This window comes from Hyperoodon ampullatus (assembly GCF_949752795.1).
Source record: "Hyperoodon ampullatus genome assembly, chromosome: 2".
Classification (NCBI taxonomy): Eukaryota; Metazoa; Chordata; class Mammalia; order Artiodactyla; family Ziphiidae; genus Hyperoodon; species Hyperoodon ampullatus.
In genome coordinates, this window is record NC_136915.1 from 96,852,868 (window position 1) to 96,870,604 (window position 17,737).

The following is a 17,737-nucleotide window of genomic DNA, read 5'->3' on the forward strand; positions in this document are numbered from 1 at the left end:
GGCTTCCCTGGTGGCGCAGTGGTTGAGAGTCCGCCTGCCGATGCAGGGGACACGGGTTCGTGCCCCGGTCCGGGAAGATCCCACATGCCGCGGAGCGGCTGGGCCCGTGAGCCATGGCTGCTGAGCCTGCGCGTCCGGAGCCTGTGCTCCGCAACGGGAGAGGCCACAACAGTGAGAGGCCCGTGTACCGCAAAAAAAAAAAAAAAGAAGTTAATGTGGGGCTCAGGAAAGCTAAGAAGGGTGACCAGATGCTGAAAAGGAGAAATGTCAGCTCTTTTCCAGGTGATGCTGCTTCTCCACTGCAGGAAAACCACAACAACCAAGGCACTGTAAATTGGTCTGTTGATGACACGGTCAAAGGCATAAGTAGCAACAATTTGGAAAGCCAAATCCAAGCTACTCAAGCTGCTAGGAAACTGCTTTCTAGGGAAAAACAGCCCCCCATAGACAACATAATCCAGGCGGGTTTGATTCCAAAATTTGTGTCCTGCTTGGGCAGAACTGATTGTAGTCCCATTCAGTTTGAATCTGCTTGGACCCTCACTAACATTGCTTCCGGGACATCAGAACAGACCAAGGCTGTGGTAGATGGAGGTGCTATCCCAGCATTCACTTCTCTGTTGGCATCTCCCCATGCTCACATCAGTGAACAAGCTCTATGGGCTCTAGGAAACATTGCAGGTGATGGCTTGGTTTTCCGCGACTTGGTTATCAAGTATGGTGCAGTTGACCCGCTGTTGGCACTTCTGGAGGTTCCTGATTTGTCATCTTTAGCGTGTGGTTACTTATGTAATCTCACCTGGACACTTTGAAATCTTCGTCCCAACAAGAGTCCTGCACCAGCCCGCTTAGACGCTGTTGAGCAAGTTCTTCCTACTTTAGTTCGTCTCCTGCATCACGATGATCCAGAAGTTTTAGCTGATACCTGCTGGTCTATTTCCTACCTTACCGATGGTCCAAATGAACAGATTGAAATGGTTGTGAAAACTGGGGTTGTACCCCAACTTGTGAAGCTTTTAGGAGCTACGGAATTGCCAATCATGACTCCCGCGCAAAGAGCCATAGGGAATATTGTCACTGGGACAGATGAACAGACTCACGTTGTAACAGATGCAGGAGCACTTGCCATCTTTCCCAGCCTGTGAACAAACTCCAAAACAAATACTCAGAAGGAAGCTACGTGGACAGTGTCAAACATCATGGCTGGCCGCCAGGAACAAATACAACAAGTTGTACATCATGGATTAGTCCCGTTCCTTGTTGGCGTTCTCTCTAAGGCAGACTTTAAGACACAAAAGGAAGCTATATGGGCTGTGACCAACTATACACGTGGCGGAACAGTTGAGCAGATCGTATCCCTTGTTCATTGTGGCATAATAGAACCGTTGATGAACCTCCTAACTGCGAAAGACACCAAAATTATTCTGGTTATTCTGGATGCCATTTCAAATATCTTTCAGGCTGCTGAGAAACTAGGTGAAACTGAGAAACTTAGTATAATGATTGAAGAATGTGGAGGTTTGGACAAAAATTGAAGCTCTACAAAACCATGAAAATGAGTCTGTGTACAAAGCTTCATTAAACTTGATTGAGACGTATTTCTCTGTGGAGGAAGAGGTAGATCAAAATGTTGTGCCAGAAACTACCTCTGAAGGGTTTACATTCCAAGTTCAGGATGGCACTGCTGGGACCTTCAACTTTTAGACTGTACACCTGAGGCATTAAGTTGTTTGTTGTGTACTGTGTTTGGCAGAAGTTTGTCTTACTGTTTTTCTACTAAGAACTCTTTTTATACATGGTTTGTTATTGTAGCACTTTTTACAAAGAAACTATACTTGAACAGTTCTAAACTGTACATACTGTGTGAAGCTTCTCCTCTCAATGGGTTTCTTATTTCTATGTGGAATTTCATATCTTGCAGTGCCCCGTAAAAAAAGATTAAATTCCACCCTTTTCTTTACTTCAAAAAAGAAAAGCAGATGTAATCATTAAAAAGAATGGAGTACAAATAGATGGAAGTGAATTTATAAAATATATTACTAATGATAAAGCTGCATCAGAATGTATAATACCATTTATGTGAAATAATTGATATCAGAATAGATATTTTATCCACTGGAATTCTATGAGGAATGGTGGACTCTCTAAGAAAAGCAGTGAATTTGAGAGGCAGGAAGTTCTCAGTGGTGTTCCCAATGGCAGGCATTAAGGAAAAAGTTTAAAGTCTACAACGTTTAGGGAATTCCCTGGTGGTCCAGTGGTTAGGACTCCCCGCTCTCACTGCCAAGGGCCCGGGTTCAGTCCCTGGTCAGGGAACTAAGATCCCGCAAGCTGTGCGGTGCAAAGTTTGCCTTAAATTCCACCAATGAAAAGATTTTTAAATTATGTAAAACATTTCTCCCGGGACTTCCATGGTGGTACAGTGGTTAAGAATCTGCCTGCCAATGCAGGGACATGGGTTCGAGCCCTGGTCCGGGAAGATCCCACATGCCACGGAGCAACTAAGCCCGTGCGCCACAACTACTGAGCCTGCGCTCTAGAGCCTGCGAGCCACAACTACTGAGCCCGCGCACCACAGCTACTGAGCCTGTGCACCTAGAGCCCGTGCTCCACAACAAGAGAAGCCACTGCAGTGAGAAGCCCGGGCACCGCAATGAAGAGTAGCCCCCGCTCACCACAACTAGAGAAAGCCCGCACGCAGCAACGAAGACCTAATGCAGCCAAAAATAAAAAACATTTCCCGAGATACAAAAGGCCTACTAATATGCAGCCTGCCAAACTGGGAAGGGAGGGACCCACTCCCAGCAAGGCATGATTGTGAAATTTCAGATAAGATTATGTCCCTTCTCAGGAACCTCCTGGCAAATTATTCTCAGAAGCCCAGTCGTGATGCAAAGCCACAGGCCATCCAGCACTGCACCCTGGGGAGCTGGTTTCCAATGAGCTAGGGGTGGCAGTAAAGGGAGCAGAAGGCAAGTGTAGCAGAGGCAGCGGCTAGAGGGGACTACCGCATTTCAGCAGGTCCTGACACTCCACGAGTACCTGAGACACGTGAAATCTGGCTAGGTACTATACAACCTGTTCTGTATACAGATATGGGTAGGGCTGCCAGCGTTGTTTCCTTTAAGTCAGATATTTGATCATTTGGTCTTAGAAAGACTCTTGTATGTAGAATTATTGTGTTCACTTTTCCATTCAACTCATGTAGTTGCAACATTGATAGTTACTCTGTCCCCGCAGGAGCATTTGCTGATCCCCAGCTTAGAACCATTCAACATGCAAATAAAGACCTATATCAAGGTAGGGAGGTAAAGACAGATTAAGAAGAATGTAGGTGCAGGGCTTCCCTGGTGGCGCAGTGGTTGAGAGTCCGCCTGCCGATGCAGGGGACACGGGTTCGTGCCCCAGTCCAGGAGGGTCCCACATGCCGCGGAGCGGCTGGGCCCGTGAGCCATGGCCACTGAGCCTGTGCATCCGGAGCCTGTGCTCCGCAACGGGAGAGGCCACAACAGTGAGAGGCCCGCGTACCGCAAAAAAAAAAAAAAAATGTAGGTGCAGGAGTTGCAGAGACGTGGGGGAGCCATGGGGAGCGTGGCCCCATCACCCGTGGCAATCATGAGCATTTAAACACTTCTGGGAGGTGCTTAAGCCTGAACAAAGTTAATTTTTGGAGACTTGGCTAGAAGATCTTGGCTCTAACAGAAGAGCAATGGGAAGAAAACCCTAGAAAGTTGCACAGGCCTAGAAAGGTGAGGACAGAGGGCCCTTTGGGCAGGTTGGGGATGCAAAACTCTAGATTGCATGCATTCAGGAGTAAAATCAGTGCAAGTACACAGAGGGGATCTGACGGAGCAGTCTGAGTAACACCGTTCTCTTCCAAAACCCCTTTTTTCTACTCATGCCCGTGGCCAAATCCACTTTCCATTCACTTAATTATTAACCCTTCAAAACTCAGCTTGGGAATTACAGCCCCAAGGAAGCCCTTCCCAGGTACCCATGCTACCCAGCCACAGCCTGTTTCAGGACATTCCAGTTGTGGCAGGTGGGCACCATGTCCTCTCTACCCCTTGTTCCTTGACAGAAGCCCACCAAATGGGCACGTGGCATCCCAGAAAAAAAGACTGCACTGCCCAGCATCCCTTGCTGTAAGGTATGGCCATGAGGTTTCCATCTGGCCAAGAAGCAGCAGCAGTCCAACAGACCTTACCAGGCAGCTGGCACATGCCCTTCATTCTTTCCCTTTTCTGCTGGTTTGGAATACGCAAGTGGTAGCTAAAGCTCAAACATCCATCTCTGTCCCCAAGGTGCACATGAAGTACAGTGGAAAGGCAAGATGGGCATATGGGTCCATACGGGTCCCTGTGAGTGACAGTACAGCTGCCATACCTGGTTGGCTAACCTCTGCACTCCCACACCTTAGAAAGAAATGTCTCAGGACTTCCCTGGTGGCACAGTGGTTAAGAATCTGCCTGCCAGTGCAGGGGACACGGGTTCAAGCCCTGGTCTGGGAAGATCCCACATGCCGCGGAGCAACTAAGCCCGTGTGCCACAACTACTGAGCCTGTGCTCTAGAGCCCGCGAGCCACAACTACTGAGCCTGTGCGCCTAGAGCCTGTGCTCTGCAACAAGAGAAGCCACCGCGATGAGAAGCCCGCGCACCGCAAGGAAGAGTAGCCGCTGTTTGCTGCCACTAGAGAAAGTCCGCGCACAGCAACGAAGACCCAACACAGCCAAAAATAAAAATAAATAAATGTCTCATTTGGACCACTTTTTTTCTCCATTACAAGAAGCTGTATTTCCCTCTCTCCTACTGCTACTACCACCCCAATTCCAGCCAGTAAGCTCCCAGAGAGCAAAACTCAAAAACCACAGGCAATGTTTTAATTATGAAGTTTTGTTCCTTTCAAATACCTGCATTCTTGTTTTGTATGTGTTTTAGGCTAAGTATTACAGGTTAGAATTTAGCCCAGAGTAGGTACAGGTTTTAAAGCTACTCTACTCCCAGGAAAAGATTTCAAACACTACTAGATAATTCCATTCTCTTTAAAAACTCTTTAATGTCACATTCAACACACAAGAAAACAAAAGTTAGGTGATTTTTAAATTAAAAGTTACCTGAATTATGGCTGCACAAAGTTTAAATTCTAAATGAGCCCAACTATTGCTAAGACCCTGAACGTCAGGAAATAAAGAAGGCTCAGTAGTCACCACAATCATGCAAGTCAACCTGCACTGCAGAACCATCGCAGTTCAGTTCTACTACATCAGCAAGGAACTCTCTCAGCTTCTCTACATTACCACATATGTGCCCCAGCCTGGGATAAGCAATGATTCTCTCCAGGGGTATGTAAAACTTATCTCCAATACAGAAGGGTTGGGGAGTCATCTCCATGGCTCTGTCTGCCTCTGTGAGTACTGGAACTGGAAGGTCTGAGATGAATTTTCTTGTTGGGTTGCCAGGGTCTGCGGACTCAGGTTCCAATTCATGCTGTCTCAGACTCTCTTGAAATCTCCGTTTCATTCTGTTCACCTCTCGGTACACTAGATAAGTCACTACACGTCTACAGTAATCCATTTGCTGTAAACTCGGGTATGAGGTCGTATAAATCTGAAGAGAAAAAAATGCAAAAGACTGGGAATAGAAGAAAATTTTCAAAACCACTAGTAACCTGTTACCACATTAGAATTAACTGTACGTACAGATTAAGTATATGTACATGTCAAACCCTACCCTTTGTGAATGCTACAATTATAATGGGAGTCCAGAACTATTGACATAGACACTCTTCACCATATTCTTCATCATACATACCTCCCAAAACCAAAAGGGTCTGACAAGCTTGGAGGCTCAATTTCATGTCATTTCCCAAACCAAGCTACAGAGAAACTGCTAATCCTAACAGATTACAAAAGCGGGAGGGTGGTTTGCTGGAGCAAAGAGCCTGGAAGTATTTCTAAGACAACAGCAGATCATTCTCTGTAACATGCTTTGAGACACTGTGGGGCACGGGATTCTCCTCAAAAAAGGTCATTTACACTTCTCTATAGTAGGGACTCATTTCACCATCCCAATAAATGAACTTGCTCTCAGAGCCACAAAGAATACTCACAACTTCATAAACATGTTCGCCATGGTGCTCCAAAACAGCAGATTCAGTTGCCTTTGCTTTTTTCCTGAAGACCCCTATCTGGGTACACCATCCAACATCCTCAGCTCCTGCTGGTGGTTCTCCCACACCAGTAAACTCCACAGAGTAACTGTAGTGATTGGCCACGTCTAAAGCCCTAAAGTCAAAACAAAGAGAAAAATCATTTTTCCAAACTATTGTTAAACAACCATTTCCAGTAGAACAGAACATGAAAATTACAAGACAAAACAAGCTGCAATTCCTACAACACCACCTAATGCCATATCACGGGGTTTGCTTATTTCTGGTAAAAGCGTTAAGGCAATGACAGTGTCAGTTTCCCAGTAAGCACCAGAATATGGAGCAGTATGCAGGGATGGACAAGGAAAGCAGAAGGGCTATAATCCCAACTCCTATTTGGGTTTGCAATTATGCCAGAACATGACCATCTGTCATGCTCCTGGGAGATAACTCCTGATACCTTCACGTGAAAGGTACCTGCTGCCCACACACTCTTTCCACACGTGCCTGCCTGTGGGACCTGACAGAGAAAATAACACCCAAATGTGGTGGTTTCTTAATGATTATATGCTAAGTTGCACTTTGGGAATCAATTTTATTGGAATAAAATAAGAAATAACTTAATTGTAGATAATAAGATTTATTTCATAGGGTTTAAAACTCCAGCACAGTCACAAAGAAACAAAAACACTTAAGAACTCACCAGGTCTGAAACTGCATTCTACTCCACTCAAATTTGTGATCTGAATCTCTGAAGACTGCAAGTGGAAACAGGGGATTGAAATCAGAGTTCGGTGTGCTGATGACAATCATGGCTGGAGACATGTACCCAAATACGACTTCAGGAAACTTCGCCAGATCTTCTGAATTTAAATGTTCTATTCTAAAGTGGTAAGTGAGAAAGATATAAGTAAGCCTAGCTTCACTTGCAAGTAGTTTCCTAATTGATGTAGCAAAACAACCTCTAACCATGGACCTCTCAGACCAGATAAGAGAAATATGGTTCAGCATTATTCACAATAGCCAAAAGGTGGCTGTAAACGGATGAATGGATAAGCAAACTGTGATATACACAATGGAATATTCAGCCTTAAAAAGGAAATTCAGACCCAGGCTGCACATGGATGACACTTATCATTGCTCCTTGACTCTTCAACCAATGCTCTAATGTTCTCCATAAGTAATTTCAAACGTTAGGTGCCTACTATGTGCCAGGCAACAGGAAATACAAAAGAAAAACACTCTGCTCTAGAGAACACATTACTAAAAACTGGAAATCTGAACACAATACCAGGTAAACTGACCCCAGAATAAGACCCTTAACTACTATTAAAAGGTCATTAAGAGACATCTTGGTTTCTGAATACCATTTCCCATTAAAAGCAACCAGAAATGGCAGACTGGGAAGGAAAAGTAGACAACCGGCCTGGTGCCAGAAATAAAGTGCTCAAAAAAGGACAGACATATCACAAGGACACAGGAGCCAGCTTGAAGGGACCCCCACTGACCAATCTTGGGAAGATCTGAGCAACAAAATACAGTGAGTTACAAACCATTTTAAAAAATAGAAATTCATGAGTTCATACTGATGATAAATAAGTGAGGTGGGAGGGCTACTGACTAGTAAATATAGAGAAGTGCTGAAATTGCAAAAATCATTTGCCACCATATAATATAGGGAAATTTGGGGGGGAAATATGGATGAGTGACAAGATATGTGTATGGTCTGCAGTCTCCAGACTGCTTATCAGTTGTCAGGGATGAGGGGGATGAGGGAGAGTAGTAATTGTACAGCTAAGCAACCACACCTTGACTGGGAAGATCAAAATTAACCTCCCCAAGGACAAACGGATATTGGTGCCTCGAGATGGAATGACCCGAGGATCCAAATAACATCTTCAGTGCTCTACTGTGTTCCAGGAATGCATAGCCTGAGTCTAATCATTAAAAGCCAAAAATGAAAAATATTCTTAATAAAAATAAAGGGAAGGGCTTCCCTGGTGGCACAGGGGTTAAGAATCCGCCTGCCAATGCAGGGGACACGGGTTCGAGCCCTGGTCCGGTAAGATCCCGCATGCTGTGGAGCAACTAAGCCCATGCGCCACAACTACTGAGCCTGTGCTCTAGAGCCCGTGAGCCACAACTACTGAGCCTGCGTGCCTAGAGCCCGTGCTCCGCAACAAGAGACGCCACCGCAATGAGAAGCCCGTGCACCACAACGAAGAGTAGCCCCCACTCGCCGCAACTAGAGAAAGCCTGCGCACAGCAGCAAAGACCCAACACAGCCATAAATAAATAAATAAATTTTAAAAGCAAAAAAAAAAATAAAGGGAACTGGGGAATTCCCTGGTGGTCCAGTGGTTAGGACTCAGAGCTTTCACGGGGTTCAATCCAGGGTCGGGGAACCAAGATCCCACAAGCCTCAAGGCGTGGCCAAAAAAGAAAAGAAAAAAACAGGAATTGGTTATTTAATTCTGAATTTATTAGGGGCAAAGAGTAAAACCTACCCTTTGGTAAAACTTGGGTAAAACCTACCCATTTTCTGAACCTTAAATGGTTCAGAAAAAAAAAAATGTGTGGAGGGAGAGGGAGACAGCAGGAGAGCACATATACACAAGATAAAATAAAGAAAATGTTAATCTGTGAATCAGGATAAAGGATATGGATGTTCCTAGTACTTCATACATTTTGCATCTTACCTATAAACTTGAAATCATTTCCAAACAAAAAGTTGAAAAAGGCCAGTAAAAAGCCAATCCCAGCTGACAAGCAATTTTATTTACAAATAACTCAGATTATGACAAATATTTAGGACACTAAATTTACTGAGACTAATTCATTCCGATTTTTCAAATGAATGTATACAGTAAGAATCAGTTTAATACTTACAATTCAATACATGCTACCAAATCAAATCCAAGCAAACGACAGTCTTTCTCCAAAACAGAACCGTGATACAAGGTAATAACTAAATCCAGCTCTCGAGGATCCAGATAATCCCCCATGCATGGGGACAGTCTATACCTGCAGAAGCATAATTGCAGAAGGAACATTTGAACACATATAATCTATTTGGAATATCTTACCAGCTACAGAAACTCTGATCCTCTGATAAATTATCTTCTGTTTACATTGGTAAGTCTGACATGGCCTGTTTCCATGACTTGCTGTATTAAGCACAAGGTCATAGGGTAACTTCCTCTCTCATAGGGCATTTTTTTAAATACATCTTTATTGGAGTATAATTGCTTCACAATGTTGTGTTAGTTTCTGTTGTACAACAAAGTGAATCAGCTATACATATACATATATCCCCATATCCCCTCCCTCCCTCACTATCCCACCCTCCCTATCCCACCCCTCCTGAGCTGATCTCCCTGTGCTATGCGGCTGCTTCCCACTAGCTATCTGTTTTATATTTGGTAGTGTGTATATGTCAATGCTACTCTCACTTCGCCCCAGCTTCCCCTTCCCCCCCAGCCCCCTGTGTCCTCAAGTCCATTCTCTATGTCTGTGTCTTTATTCCTGCCCTGCCACTAGGTTCATCAGTACCAATTTTTTTTTAGATTCCACATATATGTGTTAGCATACAGTATTTGTTTTTCTCTTCTGACTTACTTCACTCTGTATGACAGACTCTAGGTCCATCCACTTCACTACAAATAACTCAATTTCGTTTCTTTTTGTGGCTTGAGTAATAATCTATTGCATATATGTGCCACATCTTTTTTATCCATTCATCTGTCGATGGACATTTAGGTTGCTTCCATGTCCTGGCTATTGTAAATAGTGCTGCAATGAACATTGTGGTACATGACTCTTTTTGAATTATCTCATAGGGCATTAAATGGCCAATGAGAACAAGATTTTTAATATTTGATATTCCTCTCATTATTAATACTTTTGGTTCTCTCACCTCACTTTGGATCAGTGATTTTCAATTTTTTGTTCTTTAGAAGAAAAACATTCTTAAAACAATCTGTGGAAGTCATACATGAGTGAGACTCATTCAAACTGAAGGAGGCCTTGGGCTTCTACACCGGTGCTGTGGCAATTTAAATCCTCTGCTATAAGTTATCTTGGTGTTCAGCATTAGACTTTGCCATTTGAAATTGAATTTGCAATGCTTTGATTGCTATAATTACTGAATTGAAGCTATACTTTCTACATAGGTAGAAGCAAAACTTCTAGGTATTATTCACAACATAGAGGCAAATCACTGTCATGGTAAAGGCATTATTTGGTGAGCCTGGGGCTCTCACAGTGCCTCCTTTTAAACAAGTTATAAAGAACTTGTATAAAAAACACTTCATCTGAGTGTAGAGAAGAAACGTTATGGACACCAAGGTGGGGAAAGTGGCAGGGGCGGGTGATGAATTGGGAGATTGGGATTGACATATATACAATAATATGTATAAAATAGATAATAAGAACCTGCTGTATAAAAAAATAAATAAAATTCAAAGAAAACCCACTTTATGTGGGAATTCCCTGGCGATCCAATGGTTAGGACTCTGAGCGTTCACTGCCGAGGGCCCAGGTTCAATTCCTGGTCACAGAACTAAGATCCCACAAGCTGCGTGGCCATAAAAAAAAATTTTTTTAATTAAAAAAAAACCCACTTCATCTAACTATAATTAATAGTGCCACTAGTTTTACAACATCGTAAAGCAACTATACTCCAATAAGAATTAATTTTTTTTAAAGTGCCACTAGTTTTAGACTAATGCATAATTATTTTAGAAACTCAGTATTACCCATTCCATTTAAGTCTCTCTTCATTGATATCCACTCCAACAAGCTCTTCAATGCACTTTTGGTATTTTAATATCACTAGGAGGCAAACATCACCACACCCCAAGTCTGCAACCTGTAGATGAGAAAGAATGTTATTTCAAAGACATTATAGCCAGAAGTCACATATGATCAAGCATGTTTTTTTTTCCAGAAGGAGTGGGTATCAAAAGAATTATCCAGTATCTTTTTGGTAGAAAAAATAAACAAAAAGAAAATTAACCTGAAACACTGTAAACCCCGGGGGGAAAAAAATAAGGCCTGTTAACCTCCCATGACCTACTAGAGTGTTTGGACAATAAACTAACTCAGGTATCAAGGTATATCCTAGGGGCCTGGCACAGGGAGAGCACACATGACAGGCAAGTGTGCTAAGAGGAATCTGTGCCTCTGAGAAGCTTCAACAAGATTTAGAAAAGGATGCTGACCAAACATACCAAGATATAGCTTGATCTTGTTAATCTAATCCCCTTAATATATATTCATATATTCTTAAAGATTTTTATTTAATCTGTTTTCTTCATCACACAACAGTCTTCATTAACCACAGGTAAGTTACCTATATATTTCTGAACCCCACTTTAGGTGAAAAGGGCAAATGAAGATAACTCATGACAGATGCTTAAAAGTACCCACACCCAAAAAGATGTGCAATCTAAGTTGCACCCATGGTTATTCAGTAATTTTCCTCTTTGAGGCAGGCACATTTATGGGATGGTGGAAGAAGGGGAACACAGAATTGAAAAATGAAAATCTAGTTTCAGAAAGCAAATCACAGGAAGCAATGAACTGTACTAATTTTTAAACAGTATACCCAATTTTCTACCAAGCAGCAATTGAGCTGAAACTATGCTAAGGATACATGAGCCCCATCACTACCTACAAACTACATAGCAAAAAGAAGTTTGTAGAGTTTAACTTTACAAAACTCATGAGAGAAACCACCATTTTCCTTAAGTCTGTCATCCTTTAGCCTGACCCTATAGACTTCAGATATTCACTGGGCCTAGCCAGCTCCCTTGGTCCTATGAAATCCAAACACTGACACAGAAGGGAGGTGTTACCCAGACAAAAACCAGTGCCAGCACTGATCATGAACCTTTACTACAAAGGGAAAGTGAATAAATGCCAAGGGCTCCTTGCCTTTCCCCCACCATTATTACCTAATTAAAAAGAACCACAGTACCTATGTCCACAAGACTAGTCTGCTTGATGTTCAGACTAAATGCTCTAGAAATGTGGAACACATAAAGATCACATCCAATGGTAAAATGTCAAGATTTTCTTCACATCTGAAACTGGCAATGTTGAATTTTACTGGAGCTCTGTGCGCCTGGTAAACAGGTTAAAGGTATCCACCTACGCTTTGTATTTCCAGAAAGGGCTTTCAGAAGGTACCATATTCCCCCACACTCACAGATGCTGCCTAGTGTTCCCATTCTTTGCCTTGAATGATTACCTTGACTACTTGTCCCAAAATTCTCCTCCCTCCAGGCCCCTGAACATTGGACTGTATTTAGCTAAGGATCCCTCCCAGAAAATAGGCTGGTTTCGGGGTTCACACATTCCACTATCCAATCATACCACCTTTGTATCCCACTTCCGCGCATCCTCCTCTCTATAAAAGAAAAATCCTTTTTGCTCATTAAGACAGATGCTCTCCCTATGCAACCCTTTCCCTCCTTGAAAAAGTCTTTTTGTATAGTCTCTGCTTACTTGCTAAGTCCTTATTAAGATTTTTTTATTTGACAAAGCACTACATAAGGCATTATAAACAAATGTTTGGAAAGAGAAATACCTACCTTCCTGGGTTGATGTTGCTCCACTAAATTTTTAACGAATTGGTAACGCTGTTTGTATAATGGAGGATTAAACTTAATTATCTTCTTGTTGGGGACTTCTTCAACATTACCGTCAGCCACACTATTGCACTGAAAGTTTACAAACAAAATAAAAGGGGGGGTGCGGGAAGTGTTCTAATCATGCATGACTTCAGGAATTAAATAAGAAGAACGTTTTATGTCCCCCAGCCACTTCATAGAACACATAGGCCCTTGAATCATCTCAAGTCCTAAGATCAGGTGGCACTGTGCTTCCTCCACACTTCATTTCATTTAAGCCTCCTCTCATGTCTTTTAAGTGATTATCTGGCTTTAATTCTCCCTATAGCCTAGAGTCGGCTGAAGAGAAAATTACTTATGAATGCACTTAATAAAACAATTCTAAGTCTCCTAGCCACACGGGACTTTTAGTGGAGTGAACTGCCAAAGCCTGGGGTCCAGGTCGGCAGGAGGCTAGAAGCTGTTTATAACGGACAAAGACTCTCCTTAACCAAGCTGAAGTCAGACTGAGCCGCTTCTTTTTTTTTAATTAATTTTTATTGGAGTATAGTTGCTTTACAATGTTGTGTTAGTGTCTGCTGTACAGCAAGTGAATCATGGGCCCTCTTTTGACTACACCTACCTGGACCCTGTCCTATCTTTGACTGGCCTGGCCCAGTTTTAGCAGGAATCCTGCTAAGTCACCCACACTTGATATCTGCTCAATCTGTATCTGATCAAACACCTCATCCCCTACCCTCGATGTATGATCAAGCTGGCCCACCTTCAGAAGCCTATCAAGTAGGTTTAGCAAGAACCCCATACCCTTGATGGGGTTCTCCTCTCTTTTCCATCCACTGATTCCCTCACTCTGATCATATGCTATAAATCCTCCCCCCCACACCCCCACACCCCCATCTACTGCATGGATTTGGGCCCCACCCCTCTCCCCTACTGCAATGCTCTTATTGCAATAGTCCTAAGCAGTTTTCCTTTTTAATAGTCTTATTCGGAGCCTTTTACAAATGTCAAAATTTCCTTGACATGACCCCAGTAGAAAATAATGTCATGATTAACCCATAACTGCTGTTACCGCAGCTCCTAAATACTAGTCTTATAAAGGAATACAGTCCAAAAGGCACTAGGGGGCTTCCCTGGTGGCGCAGTGGTTGAGAGTCCACCTGCCGAGGCAGGGGACATGAGTTCGTGCCCCCGTCCGGGAAGATCCCACATGCCGCGGAGCGGCTGGGCCCGTGAGCCATGGCCGCGGAGCCTGCGCGTCCGGAGCCTGTGCTCCGCAAAGGGAGAGGCCACAACAGTGAGAGGCCCGCGTACCGAAAAAAAAAAAAAAAAAAAAAGCCACTAGGGCATTGCTGTCCAATAGGAATATGCAAATATGCAACCTTCTCATAGCCTATTTTTAATGTTTTTAAGAAGGTGTAATTATATTAACCAATATATCTGAAATATTTCAAGATAAAATCAGAAATGCTTGATCTGTATTTGAATTTCAAAAACAAAAAAGGTACACTTAAAAAGGTTCACATACCCAAGTTATTCCAAACATATTAAATGTTTTCCAATAATGAAATCTTTTAAAACTAATTTTAAAGTCAAGTGAAGTTCTGTTCCTCAGCTGTTCAAGCCACATCTCAAGTATTCAATAACCATGTGTAATATAACCATTTTATATTGTAAAAAGGACTTGAGCATCCGCGAGTTTTGGTGTGCACGGGGCATCTTAGAACCAGTACCCCAGGGATACGAAGGGAGGACTGTACCTCACAGTACATAGCGGGGATGACTCTTCCGAGTCATACAGCAGGTCACGAAGGGAAGCCTTACCTCTATGTTGTTTTCTGCCATTGTTTTCAAGTTTTGTTGAGACAAAAATGCATATGTCTCCTTCAATCCCTAGGAATCAGCAACGACTAGGCTGTAAATACAATATACCAGTTTTTGTAGAAGAGAAGCCTGGACTGAATAGCTGCCTAGATCATTGAGAAGGAAGAGAGCGAGCTTTCTTCTTTCTCTTTACATTTACTCCACAGAATTTATCCAGGAAGTTCTGTTTCAGACAATATCAAAGAGGCTCAGGAAGCCTAAGTAACTTTCCGCCACGCCAAACACATTCAATAACACCCATTCTTTCCTTTTACTATTAGTTTGATACAAACTGAGCAATTCTATCAGTTGTGACTATTTCATTAAAGCCCTCAACCTCACTCAAATTGCTTTCAACTACTCTTTCACACATGGTCGAAATGAAATTTAAAGAGAAAAGTGTCCTAAGCAAGTGATAAACTAAAGATGCTCCAGCATATATCCAATTCACTACTGGCCTTGAATTTAAGTTTTAGTTCTCTATTACACACCTCTATCAACTACAATTCAGTCTAAAAAGTAGACATGTCAATCTAACTTTTGAGTTATTCTCTAAATCTAACTCCGAAACCCTCCTCAAGGGAGCCAGCGTTAAGGCATTTATAGAGCATGGGTCGATGCAACTATTACCTTCGAGTAAGAAGTACCTCCAAATGCACAAGCAAAGAGCGACGGCGACCACCAGATACTGCAGAGAAGAGCGGGTCCCGCAGAGCGGCGGCCGCATTTAACTCCGGGCCCCGCCCTTGACTCCTGCGCACGCGCCGCCTCGCCACGTGACGTTACCCACCCGCCACACGTGCGCTCTCCGCGCCTGCGCCGCCGGCTCGGCCTAGGGGCACACTACTCCTCCGCCCGAGGCGTCCAGATCCCAACTCGGGGACCATCCCTATTCCTCTAGGCTCCCGGCTCCAAGGCGTCGGTTTTGTGTCTCTTAACGACCGCTGTTGGCGCATGCCCCAAAGCCATTTCTACGTGTTCATCCACACCTTGGCGGTCCCTGCCACGTCCCTCCTCGCGAGTGGCTGTGACCCACCCCAGCCGCCCAGGAGCAGCGACTGTTGGATCGAGGCGGCGCCTCGCTCGGCGTGTCCTCGGTAGCGAGCAGGGCCTACGGCTCTAGCGGCTATTAGATTCGTGGCTCTCCCCGCGCGCTGAAAACAGTCCCGGCCAATGGAAGGTGGCAAGAGGAGCGGCCAGGCTGAGCGCGAGCCGCATAGCGGCTCATGTCCGAATCAGCCAACGCTCCCATCCCCAGAACAATCCACAAGGGCCTTAAAGCGGACCCTGGTCTGCCTGAAGTTGGGCCAATAACATCTGAACTCAAAAAAACCTTCAGACCTTTCAGCCCGCACTACTGCATGCGGGGCACGCAAGTAACTGATCTCTTAGAAAAGTTACTGTATCAGGTCCCCGGTCCCTTGCAGAGATTCAGATTAACACTTCATAAATAAGTTCTTTCTTTGTTGTATGTGAGGGAAGAGTTTAATGAGGAGAGGAGAAGCGAAGCTGTCTTTTTTTTGTGGAGGGGGGGGATTTAGTCCTATTTTAAAAGAATCAATCTGGTTTTACTAATGAATTAATAAGCCGTTAACATACCATAAGTAATATATTCAGAAATAATATAGTTTCAAACACTTAATCCCTACTACATGCAAAGCACAATGCTGACCCCTTTGGGGTATCACAAAGATATATTGCAAAGTTTTTATTTTTGGTATGTTGAGGTATTTAGTCTCATAGGAAAAAGTTTGTAAGTTACAGGAATGTTTGAGAGGTTCCTGTTGGCCCTAGGAAACAAAAGTTTTTTGTTTTTGTTTTTGGCGATATGTGGGCCTCTCACTGTTGTGGCCTCTCCCATTGCGGAGCACAGGCTCTGGACGCACAGGCTAAGCAGCCATGGCTCACGGGCCCAGCTGCTCCGTGGCATGTGGGATCCTCCTGGACCGGGGCACGAACCCGTGTCCCCTACATCGGCAGGTGGACTTCCAACCACTGCGCCACCAGGGAAGCCCCGGAAACAAAAGTTTTAACGAATAGCCTTCCATGAAGGAGCATATTCCTTATTACAGAATATATAAACAGGACCTTCAAACGTTAGTAAGTTAATTCCACTTCTTTGTATTTTTTAATTAGTTAAATAAGGAGGCCATTAGATGAGGTGGTTCTTGTGCCCTGAAAAGCCTGTATAAGCAAACCAAAACCAAAGTGTGCAGATGCCTCAGTGTTAAGAAATGGAAACCTAAGGGCAACCAATCATAAGCAAGCAGACTTTCCCAAATAAGGCACCAGCTTAGCTTGTGAAAGAAAAAACAAAATGGTGTGGGTAGGGCTTCCCTGGTGGTGCAGTGGTTGAAAATCTGCCTGCCAATGCAGGGGGACACGGGTTCGACCCCTGGTCTGGGAAGATCCCACATGCCTCAGAGCAACTGGGCCTGTGAGCCACAACTACTGAGCCTGCACGTCTGGAGCCTGTGCTCCACAACAAGAGAAGCCGCGATAGTGAGAGGCCCGTGCACTGCGATAAAGAGTGGCCCCCGCTCGCCGGAGAAAGCCCTCGGACAGAAACGAAGACCCAACACAGCCATAAATAAATAAATAAATAAATAAAATTTTTAAATGGTGTGGGTATTGCTAAGAGAGCTCTCTGAAATGCAGCCTGGAGGCCATTGAAGAAGTATGACTAATGCACATCTCAGCCTGGGTGGAATCTGAACTTAGACCATTTATTGTCTTAACACAGGCAACCAGAACATCTGCCCAATGTTCCAGAAACTCAAGATATTTATTGGACCCTTACCCTAAAATAACTCCTGAAAGAGTATCCCTTAAGGACAAATATTTCCTTTCTTGTGTCCAGTCAATCATAATTCTTGCCAGACAATTTTAACAACTTCGTGGTTGTGTGTGACTCTCTTCCCCAAAACACTGGGTTTTACCCGAATCTGTTTCTCTTTTTTTTCTTTTTTTTTTTTTTTGGCCACACTGCTTAGGGATCTCAGTTCCCCGACGAGGGATTGAACCCAGGCTGCGGCAGTGAAAGCCAGGAATCTGAACCACTAGGCCACCAGGGAACTCCCAAATCTGTGT

The 17,737-nt window shown here is 43.8% G+C and overlaps 1 protein-coding gene and 1 pseudogene across 2 annotated transcripts; one reads left to right on the forward strand and one right to left on the reverse strand.

Annotated features, from left to right (window-relative positions):
* LOC307070208 (importin subunit alpha-1-like) lies at positions 1 to 1,920 on the forward strand (annotated as a pseudogene). Its single transcript has one exon. The product of its transcript is annotated as an importin subunit alpha-1-like (transcript).
* Positions 1,921 to 5,197: 3,277 nt separating this feature from the next.
* HENMT1 (HEN methyltransferase 1) lies at positions 5,198 to 14,629 on the reverse strand (the record flags this gene model as incomplete). The annotated part of the gene is made up of 6 exons (XM_079696698.1): positions 5,198 to 5,608; positions 6,111 to 6,285; positions 6,853 to 7,032; positions 9,039 to 9,173; positions 10,907 to 11,019; positions 14,609 to 14,629. The coding sequence occupies 6 exons, from the start codon at positions 14,627 to 14,629 to the stop codon at positions 5,198 to 5,200; spliced, it is 1,035 nt and encodes a 344-aa protein (XP_079552824.1).
* Positions 14,630 to 17,737: the final 3,108 nt, after the last annotated feature.